Source organism: Chlamydotis macqueenii, chromosome 2, assembly GCF_036417535.1.
Source record: "Chlamydotis macqueenii isolate bChlMac1 chromosome 2, bChlMac1.mat, whole genome shotgun sequence".
Taxonomy (NCBI): domain Eukaryota; kingdom Metazoa; phylum Chordata; class Aves; order Otidiformes; family Otididae; genus Chlamydotis; species Chlamydotis macqueenii.
Genome location: NC_141557.1, coordinates 55,399,742 through 55,414,517, shown reverse-complemented (window position 1 = coordinate 55,414,517; position 14,776 = coordinate 55,399,742). Strand labels below are relative to the sequence as shown.

The 14,776-nt window shown below is 37.9% G+C and overlaps 1 protein-coding gene across 7 annotated transcripts in view; it reads right to left on the bottom strand.

Annotated features, from left to right (window-relative positions):
- Positions 1–340: 340 nt before the first annotated feature.
- Positions 341–14,776, bottom strand: part of CDK13 (cyclin dependent kinase 13) — a 51,440-nt gene continuing 37,004 nt past the window's right edge. For 2 of the 7 annotated variants that reach the window (XM_086743028.1, XM_086743025.1), the window contains 6 exons: positions 12,940–13,056; positions 11,848–11,979; positions 10,027–10,232; positions 6,528–7,088; positions 6,309–6,350; positions 341–5,465 (listed from right to left, as the gene is read on the bottom strand). In XM_086743028.1, coding sequence (XP_086599154.1) covers positions 4,609–5,465; positions 6,309–6,350; positions 6,528–7,088; positions 10,027–10,232; positions 11,848–11,979; positions 12,940–13,056 — 1,915 coding nt within the window. In that variant the 3' untranslated portion in view covers positions 341–4,608. The remainder of the gene's footprint in view (positions 5,466–6,308; positions 6,351–6,527; positions 7,089–10,026; positions 10,233–11,847; positions 11,980–12,939; positions 13,057–14,776) is intronic. The other 5 variants (XM_086743029.1, XM_086743030.1, XM_086743027.1 and 2 more) reach the window with 5 other exon arrangements.

Here is a 14,776-nt window from a genome sequence, read left to right as displayed (position 1 = left end):
GCATCTTGCTCAGCACTGGAAGGGCCCAGTTCCCCTACCCGCGTCCCAGCATACCGCCTGCTTTTTTGCTGCACCATTACTGCTCGCTGGTACGCTACGCTGCACCTTGGCTCCTACACTGACCGGAGCTCCGCTCTAGCAATAAGCACTCGTACTGCCAGTTGCTGTGGTTTTCCTCTGAAAAAGTACCAGAGCAATACATATTTTTTTAATAACTTGTAGAATTTTGACACACAGAAAATGGTATTTGCTTAGATACTAAAAAAAAAACCAACTCAGTTTAACCCAACATTCTTTTGAAACGCCATTTGATAACCAGAGAGGGAAAACAATGAAAAACTTCAAGTTTTCATGTATTTTATTTACAGGCCGCACAATACATTTTATATACAAATGGCTTAAAATAACAAAGAGTAAGCAAGCTGAAGCATAACAGTTTGATTATTTTAAATTAGGTTGCCTTGAAATAACTCCTGCAATAAAGTATTCTTCACCCTGATAAGCAAAAGTTAGTTCGATTTTAAGTCAACCCAAGGTCATTTCATTTTTAAATACAGAATTCAAATAAGTTTTCTGGTGATTCCTTATTTTCATGACACACTTCTGCATATATAGAACATCCCAAAACTAGAGGGAAATAGCCAAAATTTCCCCATGTAAAAAAAGAGTGTAACAGAATAGACTGGAGAAATGTTGCATGTAAAACACTTGCGTGTTTTATTAATGAACAGAAGAATGCAAGAAATACATCTGAGAATTTTCTCTCTTGGAAACAGAATTCACGGTCTGAGATCTAATTTGTCCGCAGACAAGAGGTATCCTATGTTACTTCAGTACTTCAGTTTTTGTCACACAATTATCTATTAAACTCATCCAACTGTAAACTTCACCAAAACTGAAACTGCCTCCTGCCCCAAGCAAAAGAAGAAGAGCACTCAAAACCATAAGAACTTACATTACAGCACTTACTGCCTCTGCTTCTAGAAAGCACCTTACACTACCGTGGTATGGAGAAAATTGAACATAGACCATGTTTTATGGAAACATAAGAAAATATACAAGTTTGCCATTTCAAAATTACTTTTCCAAGAAATTATATTAACATTTAAGGATACATGTATTTTTACACCTCTTCCTTAACACTGCTCCTTCTGTTGAAGACAACAACTAGCGATCTATGGTAAGAGCCATTTCCTTTTCCTCTTCCTTTGGCTGATTTTAAGTATTGTAATAGTCTAAACGTTTTAAGTCACGGTCATAGCAGTCCAGTCGTGCTCGCTTTCTTCCTCTTGGCATGGCTAAAGACCACTTAATATAAATAATGAAGTACTTGCTACTTGATAGTCCATGATTACAGTATTTTGCTATGTTTATTTAGAAATACAAACACACAACACTTACTTTTTGATGTAGTGTCCAGGTCTCTGTAGCACACTTTGGAATTGCAGCACAGAAAATGTAAACCCAAAGGAATAGGGGGGGGAAGTAACAAAAGCCACGGCTCCACAGAAAAATAATGCTGTTTTCAGAATGTCTACTACAGCATCAAAAATGCAACAGCCACATGATGTAAAATGCCAAACTAGGACAGTCACTTCGCCGAGTGAAATTTGTTCAAAAGGGTAAAATGATGAACTGGCATAAGCACCTGGTCATGTGATTTAATTCAAAAGAAATTTTGACAAATAATACACAGGTCTGGTACAAATGAATGTGGACTTACAGTCCTTTGACCCGGCCATTCCCTGGCTGCTAACCCTGCCCACATACAACTCCCAGGCCAGGGGAGCGTGGTCATGGGGAAAAATCCTCCTCCAAAGCCTGCCCTGCAGAGGGTAGGCAGAGCTTCTCTACCTGCCCAGGAGGAACGGCTGCCAGCAAAAGGGCCAAGAAGATCCCCCAGCTTGCAGAGATGATAATCTCTTCAGAGTTATCAAAAATGGAAATACGTCAGCTTTCCCTCCAAACTATTCCGTCACTGTTGTCCCAGGCAGATAAGTGTTCAAAGTCCTTAACTGAATTTGGGGAAAAGTCAGTGTGCAGTACGCATCAGCCACAGTGTGCCAGCGTTTTATTTCTGATTCATCTGGAAATCAACTGTCTATTGCATCTCCTTTTCTTTCCTCATAGTCAGGATTACTTGTGCTGGGCATTTTTTCATGGTCAAAAAGACTGAAATCCATTTTGGTGGAACAATGCAACATCAGAGGACTGCCAGCCCGTCAGGACACTGCACTGTTGTTTACACATGCAGAGGTGGCTGACTTCTCTGCATTAAATGAGATGAACTAAATGACTTGAAAATTTACCTCCAAAAGGGAGACATAATGTCTTCCTTGCATTTTTGTACTGGAAGTCAAATCATTTAGTCCTCTGAGATCTACCTTCCATTTGAACTTACCTGCTTTTTTAGCGAACTATCACCTGTAGTGATATTTGAAGTGCAGTAAAGTAACACCAGACTGCACATTTTTAGTGAAAACAACTGCCTATCAGCTTTGAAAGCTTTCTGCTTATTTCTGAAAAAAAAAAAGCCATCTGTGTGTATCACTGTGGGATACTTTTTTTTTTTTTTTAAGACTTAGCTGACACTGTCAATATCTAAATGACACTAATGAATTTTGCTCTTAAAATTTTACTAGCAGAAAAATGCTATGGGGGTGTCCTTACTCACGGAAAACTAACCAATGCATTGTCATTCACACATGCTGCTTTTGTTTTTCTTAAGCACAGACTATTCAGGTCATAAGTATCTGTTTCTGACCGGGCTGCTTCTATTTTCAGATCGCAGGATTTTCTACTGTGTCCAGTGAAGGCAACTGCCAGACTTACAGGGACATCGTAAGCAGCATGACTCTTTCTCCATTTCTCACTGCCAGATCCTCAAATGCTACGTAGTTAGTGAAGTGAGTTTCTCCATGCTCTACAATGTGGTAGTTAGCAATCTACAAACTAGGATTTTCAACTAAAACAAAACAAAACACCAACAACTTTGGCTTCTATTCTGAAAATCCAAAAAGTCACTGACAAGAATACGTTTGTAATAGTGTAAGTAGAAATTTTACTTTTTAAAAAGTAATAATTAACACTCAGTTACATAAGGTACCGATTTGTCAACTGGATAATCAGTTGGAAAATTGTTTCCAATATGGGCTTTAAAACATTCTTTTATGTACATGCAAAATATAACCATACCTCCTCTCTGCAGGAGAGAGACAACTTGTTGTCAAAGGAAAAAAAAAAGAAACATGCTGGAAGTTGTAATTAATATGAGGAGTGGCTCTTGGTAAGAGTTTTAACTACAGTCATTTTATCAGTTGTTCAGAGAGACTCAATTCCAATATTAAACTGTTCTGTGGAATAGCAGATTAAAAAAAATTTATTAATTGGCACAATCACAAGGTTACAGAGAATTAGAACTAGTGTCAAACGTTTTACTGTTGCTTTAAATACTGGTCATTTTTCCTTCGGTTACTTCCTATAATGCAGTACTTGTGGTAAAAAGAAGACAGTGTCGGCTTTTCACACAAAGTAAAGTAATTACTGCTGTTGATATTTAAGAGAAAAAACTACTTAATCATGTGGTAAGGACATATGAACTATAGTTTATTTGGCAGAGGAACTAAAACACTTAATTACAACTCCAAGAGGGAGCTGAGGAAAAACTACACTCTTCATTCTTCTCCTCATTTTTATAATTTCTCATGAAGTTCAATTTGGAAATTATTATTTTATCAAGATAAGATTAGGTCTCTAAATAACTGGCCCACCTGAAGTAAACAGCACAAGGTTATGACCTATTTGAGTTGCCTATTATTATCTGAATTTTTAGGTTAACTAACTAGGTTTAGGTATTATTTTCATCTCGCTCTATAAAGTACTTCCAAATTTTTGCAGACCTTAAGCTTAAATGTTAAGGCACTTACCATTCAAGTAAAACAGTTTTTATATAAACAAGCCTGGGAGCTGGAGAGAACATTTCACCAGAACATCCATTCTTTTTTTTTTTTTCCTTAAAAGAAAAAAAAAAAAAACAACCAACAACATTGACCAAATATTTATAAAATTTTGCATCAAGAGAAAGGTTGTGTTTTATTATCTGAAATGAGCACAAAGTACACCTTCCACAATAACACTGAAAGCAGTGCAAAGACTGACAGTGACCTTTGACTAAAGGTAGTTCTGTAAAAAGAAAAATACCAAATAAATCAGTGCCCTGCTTTGATTGTTGTAAAATTTTTTTTACAGAAAAGTTGGTCCAAACTTACAAAAAAAGCACAAATGTGCATAGTTCAGAAGATCTGAAAGAGTGCCATAAAAAGCTGATGTCCCTAAATTTAGCATCCACTTAAAACTGCCAAAATACAAAATAAAATTCAGAACTAGAGTTTGTGAACATGTACAATCAATTTATCTAGTTTTCAGACAGCATGAGTTTTAAGCATTTTAATTTTTCCTATTGTATGCAAGACCCTTTTCCACATAAAAATAAAGCTGTTGAATTAACATTATTCAAGTCTGTTGAACTGCTGCTTTAAACTGCAGCTTGGGGGAAAAAAAAAAAAGTTTTTCCAGATAAAAATGATGTGCCTGAGGAAAAACAGATACTCAATATGGTAATCCTCTGCCTCGCCCTCTCACTGCGGATGTGCTAATGTGTCCCCTGTAACCTTGGGAATAGCCAGGTCCTTGGGCAGGAGAAGTCCAAGTCTGTCCATGCATGTGGCTGATGCCACTGGGATTTTCCTGTAAGTTACTTCCATAGCTATAGTTGTGCATCTTTGTGGGCAAAGAGTGCGTATTCTCTGGCCCTGCAGAAGTGTCACTGCTACTCCCCAGAACCGGGATTGGGCCGTGGCTGTATTCAAACCTATGGTCTTTATCTCCACTAAACAGCATGGGGCCAGTATTGAGGTAAACGTCTCCATAACCAGTTACTGAGCTGGGAAAGGATTCTGAAAAGGCTGACGGAGGAGGGGCACCAGCAGAGTGAGATGAAGCAGTACTGTAGTTATCCAATGACTGAATATCTGAGTTTCCAAGGAAGCTCCTCCTTTCTAATGCTCCTGCTGATCCGCTTCCTATTCCATCACTACTGCCATAATGGGCAGATGAGAAGGAGGATGATCCAAAGTTATCCTTGTAGTCTGGGCCTGTTACGTAGGAGTCTCTAGCTTGATAATCCACCCTTGTTTGTACTGGCTCCTCTGTTGTCGCCTGAGCTTGATGCTGAGCAAGCAGCTGCAGAAGAGCTGCTTTCACTCCTGCATGAGGATCTGTTCCTGAAGAGTTAGTTATAGGCAAATGCTGGTTCTCTGTCCGATAATCAAGGTCTTCATCAGTGAGAGGTGGAGGCTCTGGTGGCTCTGGGGGACGCTGGTCTGGAGGCAAGATCCGAGGGCGTTCTTGTTCAGGTGTTCGGTTTAGAAGCCTCAACTCAGACTGCCTAACCAAATCCTCTTGACCTAAGCAGATGAAAAAGAAAAGTTTTGGAATAAAAATATACAATAACAATAACAGAAAGGAAAGAACTCTTTCCTGGAACAACACAGAAGTTTGTTACTTCAATTCTCATTAACATATTTGTTAAATGGACTGGTAGTTGGACAGATTATTTTGGAGAAGGCAACAGCTCATTTGCCTCAGGAGGGTGATGCATGTTTCTCCTCAAAGTAAGATTACTAAGCAAGCAGTTACAGAAAAACAGTACAAGGTCAAATCAAAACTCAAGCAATACATAAACACTAGAAAATTCAAAGACGGATCAGAAAAGATTTGCAAATAGGGATAAAAATCTTGAGGGACAAAAGGCCACCCTTATCAAGGAATAGCAAAGCTTAAGCTTAAAAAAAAAGCAAGAACAAAAAAAATAACACTGCCCAAAAAAAACTCAAAAAACATCCCAAACCACTTCAGAATATTTCTTTCAACATAAACCACCATATAATGAAACTGAAATAGCAATGCAAAAAGAACAACAGAGCTCTAAACTTTAAGACGACTAAGGAAGCCACTACCATACCCCAATGGAAATCTTCAACCATGTGTGTTAGTGACAGTTATGGGTAACCACTTACAGAATTTAACACTGAGAAATTGCTCTAGTTAGCATTAAAACCAAAAATAAAATAACCTCTCCTCAAACTAGGCTTTACCTAAACACACATTCAAAATTGGCAAGTTCAGTCTACAAATTTGCTACAGAAGACTGTATTCTCCATCACAAACACCACTAAGAAAACCCCAGACCCCCAGAAATAACAATCAGCGTTACTGCTTCATCAAAAATACTATCAGCACTTGTTTACCTCTTAGAGTAGGGATCATCTTTTGCTCTGTCTGCATGGCATCTGTTACAGTAAGAAATAAATTCTATGATGCAGACTTAAAATGTGACAAAACCAATTTAATCATCTCTCCTATACTCACACAGACTCATATGGTTAACATGTTAACTCTTTATCCCCAAACTATTACGTCTCTGCTGCTCAAGGTATCTGCCAGTTAGCAATAAAGACCTTCAGTACCTGCAGACGTATATAATGACTTGATCAGATGTGGGTAGCCAGGTGCTGGAGACTCCACATCGTCCCGGCTGACAGACGCAGGAGTGGTAGGCTCTGGAGGCTGCCTGAGTTGTAATGACATTTCATTTCCTGATCCGTTTTCCTTCTCCTCCAACACAAAATCTTTTTGTTTTGTTTGCTGAGCCTTTATTAACTGAGACAACAGAACAGCAAACGCACTCTGCACAGCTGCCTGGGCAGCATCAGTCTCAACTTTAGGCTGACTCAGCTGAGCAGGTGGTACAGGAGGCTGTGTGACGGTCGGCTGTTTTAGAGGCTCCTGTTCCAGTGGTGGTGGTGGAGGCGGCGGTGGCTGCTGCTGCTGTTCTGACTGTTTTTCACCTGCTGACAAAATTCCAGCAGGAAGATTTATTTTATTTAGTTGCTGCTGAGTCTCTGGGTTTACCTTAATATTCAACACTTGGGCAAACTGTGCCAAACTAACACTTGTTTTAGACTGTAGCAGGTTTAGCAGGATTGCCACTTCATTCTGGTTTAACTGCTGTCCAGTGCTTGTTTTTGCTAAAGATAAAAAAGGTGGTTTTAAGTATTATTTAGAACTGGCATATTTCAGAAACTCAAAAGTAAGACTAATCTAGCATGCTGACACAACTGGCAAAGCATGGGTTTGGACAACACAGAAATGGAATGCCTTTGGGGGAGTATCTATAGGAAATGGAAAAATAAGATCCAGTATAAAGAAAGTGATTTCCAAGAGGTGCGCACACACCCTTAGACAGATGAGAAACATTAAGTTGGAGCTCAATTTTTCACAATACATTTAAGCTCAGGCTTAAGGCCACCTGCTTTAAGCAGCTGTAAGATTTCCAATCCCTGCAAAATTTCCTATCTTTGACATATCACATGCCTCTGTTAAAAAGTGGCCATCTGCAAAAAGCATTTCCAGTCATGTTCTGGCCCATTCTAATTCAGCATCTGGATTCTAACACCTGCTCAAGTGACCAGGCTCTAGGTGACCCAGGAGCTAGCAGTATTAAATGCAAAAGCAAGTCCTGAGTTAGAAGTCAATCACTGAGTAGCAGGAAAATGCACGTTTCTGAAGATACACAATTTCTTCAATAAAATGGAGTTTGCCACAAATAAGAGGAGTTTATGATGATGCAGAGGAATATGAACAAGGAAGTCAGGATATCAAGTAGTTTCTTAGTTTCAAACACCCACTGTGGTAGTTTATTTTGAAAAGAGAAGTGAAGCAGCATGGATTTCAACATGCCCTATGAGTAGATGACTTAGAGAATAAAGCAGTTACATTTTTAAAAATGAGTGTGCTAGCAGAGCCCTGAATCTTTTAAATCCAGATCAACACGAACACATTCTGTCCCCTCCTATTCTTGTCATTCTGCTAATTTACTAATATTAATTCATAGCAGATTCAAAGTCATGCCTGAAAAAATGGTCACATACACAAAAATATTAAGTATTTTGCCTTGCAAGGCTAAGAGCAGCACAGCTGCAAAGTGCTGCAAAACCCGCAACCCACTACCCTACTTGTGCATGTGCACCAGGATACAAGCAGCCCTTGGAACCTACTCAGGTAGGATCCAGGAACTTCAACAACTTTATATATTTATATAAATATAAAAATAGAATCACCTTTTATTTGGCAATACAGAAAACCACATAATTTCTAATGCCTTGTACTGCTAGCTCTCACTCAGATGTTACACTTAACTGTAACAGTCGATTTTGTAACATCTGAGGATGGTATGCTCAACACTTAAACTTCTCTCAGATTCTCAGTGAAAATTGAGCAGAAAAATGCAAAATGAGGGAACTAATCTACCTATTCCATACTCTCTGATTAGTTTCAAGTCCATTCCAAGAACAAACTGTATTCTGGGAAATTTGGCAGTTTCTACCAGAACAGAATTATGGAGCTCTACGTAGCTCCTATTAAATTGTAAGCTGCAATAACTAGGGGTCCTATTCATGAATCAGAACATTAGGAATTGATCCAAGATGTTTTTCTTGTTTTGAGGTGCTTAGAAATAAATGCAACAGTTTTGTTTAAAGCATGCATTTGTACATGGAGTTCTTTAGTGTGCCTTATTGATGGTATTATCTAAGATGCATTACGGCTTCCAGAAGAGTTTTGCTTAATACAGAAAAAACCTCTATGCTGAACTGTCTAAGCTCCACCGAAAATTAAATTGTCTTCTTTTCTACCTGGATATATTTTCCTATGTACCTATGGGCAAACAGAAATACAGGTCTGAATGATTCCTTCTCTATCTGTTTAGTTTATTTTGGATGGTTAGTATTAATGACTAATAAATATAGTAGTCTCTCATTGGGCTACCTGTTATAAAAGCACAAAGAAAATAACTACATTGGACTCTTCTATACAGCTTGCATTTGCAGGGGCAAAAAATTTTAAAGGCTACAGAAAATCATGCTTGAAAATGCTGCCAAAACTTTAGCCTAAACATACGGAGTGGCAGAAGTTAACAGGTGGCTTACAGTAAGAAACAGGATGAACAGGAGCAAAAGGCAATGAATTGCAATAAAATATGATCAAAAGAACTATCTTCTTCTCTATATCTTTGCATAGTATTTGGAGGTCTGCTCTACTGTTAAATGAAGAGTTGATTCAGGATGGTCAGTATTAAAGAATTTGCAGGCCCTGTGAATGCATTTACTGTTTTTCTTCAGCTGAACTGTATCAATGCTGTAGAATTTATGGTCACTTTGCACAATCAAAAATGGTCTAAATTAAACTTATAAGGTATTCATTTGGTATTGTTACTCTGTATATTTCTACATATTATGAGGGAACTATCACCAAACTGCTGAGTATCTCAAGTGGTGTCCACATAGGAAACACTTACTTTATTCTTTATATTATATACTCTCACAAAATTGGTCTCCAAGCAAAATACTTCAGTTAAGTTTCAGAACTGACGGCTGTGAATCTACAGGGGTAGCTATTTCTCGTTGGGACCTGGGGAGGAGGTTTGGTGGGTTGTTTTTGTTTTTTTTTTTTTCACAAGTTAGTTCAGCCTCAATAACTTGGAAAGCTGAAGACTAATATAACATGCAGAGAGAATCTGTTGCATTTGAAAAAATGACTGTTCTAAAATCTGCCTGGTGATCAGTTTACCAATACCAATAAAGCTCCTCCAATCTATGGAGATTGTAAGGAACTTAGAGCAGCAACTGGCTTGTGGGATGACAGAAGGATTACAGATGAGCAAGAGATAAAATCTCTGAAAATACAGAGCAATGTAGTTGCTCTGACCAGACTGAAGAATTAAGTTAAAACTTAAAAGGAACACCTAGTTTCCAAAATCAAAGGTAAATCTTGTAACAAAGAATTAACTTACAATACTGTCCTCCCTCAAGAATGCAGGAGACGTCAGTACTCTGAAAGTAACATCTAAAATTTCTAGAGGTGCAATCCAACTAGAAGGTAATTATAAAAACCGAAAATATTACTGACCAAGTGCTACACTAGAGTTGCCCTGAGTTTTGAGTTGGGAAGAAGTTTGCATGCCTTGTGGGGTGTTGGTTCTGCTCTCATCCATGCCTAGAGACAGATCCTTCCTAGGGACTTTAGTTGCTGTTGAGTCATCAGTCATGCCCATCTGCTTCTGTCTTCTGCGTTTCTTACTCCACAGCTCGTGGCAATCCTGCCACAAAGGAAGGCTGCAACGAATGATTAGAGATAATCAGTTTTATCTCAGAATACATTTTTTTAAAAAAAAATTTAACTAGGTTGGTAAAATCAATGCTTAGATTATACATGTAATGTAACATCCCACAGATAATGGAAATACTGAGACAAGCAGTAAAAATAGGGCCTTCTGTTTTCCTATTACATATTAATAACTGTCTGAGCAGTTCCCTCACCCAGGAACGTGGGAAAATTAGGTGACAGATTACAAGAGCCACCAGAAAGGCAATTATGACAACTGCTTCCTTATTCTCTCCCTCCACATACTAGGTCAAAGACCTGCCCAGTATTTAGTCAAAAACAACTGTAAGCAAGCAAGAACTCATTGTGAGAAGTATCCTGGAGTCCTTACAATCACCACTGTCACTTTCTTTAAATGAACAGCTGTTTCTTCCCAAAGCAGAACTTCGGTCTTTCAAGAGAACAGTCAACACTTTCCTGCGCATACTCTGTCAGAAGTGAGTTGGGTTCCTCTTAGTTTTTAAAAGGACACCGACAAGTAGTTTGTTTTGAATTTCCATATATCAGCTTCTAGAATGGATGCACTAACAAGCCCCTGAAAAAACCCAAATTTCTTCCCATTCACTTACTTTAAAATGCATATAAGCAACATGCTGTACAAGTGGTTCTGAGATTTTAGCGAATAGTCTAAGACTGCTGATGACTGATATTCAGACAGTGATACATATACAGAGTCATATTCAGGCAATGAAACCTCTTAGCCTCAAGTATCAGAAGCATTAGTGACAACCGTGTGTATGTAACAGGTACGTCTCAAAAGATTTTTAATAAAATTCTTAGATAAAACTCAAACATTTTTCCCAGTTGGTGACTAATTAAAAAGAACTCAGAACAGGCTGCCTGGAAAGCACAATTTACTCAAACAATATTAAATGTTCTCTGTTCTGACAGCTATCTTGAGGGAAGAATGAAACCGGCAGATTCTGTAATACCTTTTCATTGTTTTCCTTAGAGCCTGTTCCAATAGGATTTGTACTGATTTAAATTACAATTAAGTCACTTCAGAAACCTTACTGGACACTGCAATATATTTCCCCTCAGAGACATGGATACAAAAAACCCTGCACAAGGTATTACACTTCTGCCTTTGAAACCAAGAATCTCATCTGGCACAGGGAAGGATTTATGGTATTTCACTTTAACTCTCAGGTACCTCTGCAGAATTCTATACCCAGTGTCATTCTACCATCAAATAAGGCAATTCAGATTCATGGAGGACCTCAAAACCCTTGGAAAAAGTAGACACTGATAAACAGAGATAAAAGGAAAATTGTGGTTTTTCAACATTAGAAATATTCATATAAAAGTATTTCTTTTAAAGGCACTAACTTGGTAACTAGTTCTAGGGATAACAAATGAAATGGTTCTCACAACCCTTGCTATCATGGTGTAATAGTCACTCAGCTGCAAAACCATTTTAGTGCAGACTCACCATTAAACAACTGTATGCATCAACATTTTTGTTCTACCACCATCTACTTTAACTGAAACGCAATGAGCTTAATGAAATCGGTGCACGTTCACATTTCGTAGAGATAAGGACCACTGTGAAAGGAAATTACTTACTCTGGAGGAGGCATTTTAGATGGTTCCACATCTCGCAGAAACTCGCACTGAAGAGCCTGTTCGGCTGTGCAGCGCTTGCTGGGATCCAGAGCAAGCATATAATCAAACAAGTCTAATGCAGCTGGTGGAATGCTACAAAAGAGCAAAACGGAGAAAAGCATTACTTTTTTTTTTTTTGAATCACACACTTCTGTGCAAAATTTTAATAAACACATCCCTTCCAAAATAACTGACCATTAAGTCCTCAGATAACTTCATCCTAAGAAAACCTACTTGTAACTTTAGCTTGGTAGTAAGAGGCAGAGATAAAATTCATCTTTTATTACATGTGCAAGCATATAACCCAAGCTTTCTTTACTTTGTGTGGTTTAATTGCTTGAAACATTGTCTTCACAAAAAAACCAAACATGTACCCTTATTAAGTCAAGACCATATTGTTACTTTACACTTTGAAATCTAGCACCCGAGGAGTTTCAGTTTTGATTGGTCCGTGGACAATAATTTGATTGCTTTAAAGATAGACATCTCATTGGTATGAACAAGATGATACATTTCTCCTAAACCCCACAGTGACTGAAGGGAGGGAATGAACCCTTTAAAGTAATCCTACAGCTGCTTTCCATAACTTTCACGTGTGGTATTTGCACAAAACTAGTCCACTGGTAGTACTTTAGAATACACGGTTCAGATAACTCCTCTCTGTTGAATGAATTTATGACCCAAAAGACTGTGATGTTAACCAGACTACATATTTAGCTGTAGCCAGTTGTCCTAATAAAAACCAATTAAGTACTCTGAGTTGTTTTTTGGACAGGGACAATAAGCAGGTGTACCAATCATGGAAAACAAATGTTTCCTTAGGTGAAAGCTGACAGGTGGCGGAAGTTTTAGGGCCTTCTTCCCCCTTCTTGAAGCTCCTATTAAATAAGGGTTAATACAAGCTCTGTGACTATCATGGGAAGGATAAGAACCTAAAGCCATTTTCCTTCACACTTAATGTATGTTCATTTTCCAGAAAATAGTCAAGTTCATAAAGTGTCCAGGAAAACTTAATGCTATTGCAAGTTGACTAAACTAATTCTTCATCCTTACAAAGCAAACTCTTCTCTCAGTTTTCGACGGTACTGCTTCTTTGGTTTCATTGTGTTGAAATAAGCTAGTTTTATAACATCGGGCCACACTGCTGGACAAGGACTCCCGCAAATTCGGCTGTATCAAAAAGAAGGGAAAAAAAGGGTATGAGATCCAAAGCCACAAGTGAACATAGCTGTCACTTTATTCTTGCATGTACAGTGAACACAAAAATAATTTTTAATGTTCAGGTTCTTTTAGCTAAAATTTCTCTACTGTCCAATGCCCAACGCTATTAAATAATGGTGAATTGTCTATGAAAGGTAATCACTCTGCACAGACTAAACTTACTTTAAGTAGTCCACTGTTTCTGCCTCACCCCACCCCAGGCATCCTCCACACAAATGTTTTGAAAATCTTAACCAACTATGTCTGGACAGTACTACAGGTATTTGACTTGGAGAACTGGATATCCTAGTTTTAAAGTGCTAATTAACTTCTATGCCCTTAGCTCCCAATGCCTGTAAAGTAAGACATACTAAATGGCTGAAAAAGCACATTTCCCTGACAAATTTAAGACTAAAGAGAATTTAGTTGACACAGAAGACATAAAAGAAAAATCTCAGTAAGGCATAAGCAACACCCAACCACTAGAAAACCTGTGTATTTTTTACTTCAGTTACGAGTTTTATGTCTCAAGCCTCATCTACCTCCACAAATGAAGTTGCCCACCATCTTATTCCTCCCCCTCCATCCCCATCCATTTTGTCCAGCTGAGGATGGCTAAGCATAGGTTGACCTAGACTACACTTTGAGCAGAACTAGAGGGGCATTTTACCATACAAGCAAGGTTTCAAACTTATGCAGGCAGTTACAAAAGGACATTTTGCAAATACATTTTCCTAGGTCATCCCTTCACCCCTCACATAAACAATTAGTTTATGAGATCTAAGGATTAGTTATGCCCCAAATGCTATACAAACCAATATGACTTTATGCTGCTTGGGGTATGTAACTTTCAGGAGGGAAAAGAAAAAATAATAAATCTATTGTTTCCTATCAGAATTTGCTTCAGCTCTATCTTTGAACATTAAGATTATAAAGGATAAATGTAGAACTGTTGACTGTAATATGATGGTGGTAGTTGTTGATAAAGTTGATGTATTACGTTTAATCAGCTAAAAATGCATAGTATTGGTGAAGAGGAAAAAAGAGCTACAAATAGGAGCTTCCAGCAGAAGGAAATTGCAAAATTTTCGTCTGCTGTACCAGAGGTACAACGCAAAGAGAAAAAACTTCAAAAGACAGCACTGTGACATGCTTCAATGCCATCTAGTGCTCAAAACTAAAAGTTTCCCAACTCACAAGTTTAATTCTGCTTAAGCTGAGAATGACCATAGATACACTTCATATCTCCTGAAAACTTTGTTTTTCCAGGCCAGCTAATAACACATTACACAGAAACATGCTACTGTTCAATCTGTTTTGAGAAGTATCTCAATATGTAACTTGATAATATTTTTTATTCATTAAATTTTAAAAATAATGTTGACCATTTACTGTTCAGATTCTGTAAATTCTCACTGTCTTTTCCCCTTGTTTCTAGGAAGAGGACCTCTCCCCACTTACAAGGTCAATTATGATATCAGAATCAAAAACAATTTTTGCTTGCTGAATAAAGGGGGGGAAAAAAGTCTGGTTCCACTGTTTTATATACATATCATTCTATGATTTATTGAGATAAGAAAGGAAACAGAATTTTTACCTCCATAAAGTGTCTGACAGTTTGTAAGGGAACAGACATATTCCCACAAAAATAATAAAACCCAGGTGTGTTTGTAGAAGGCTTGAAACAAGA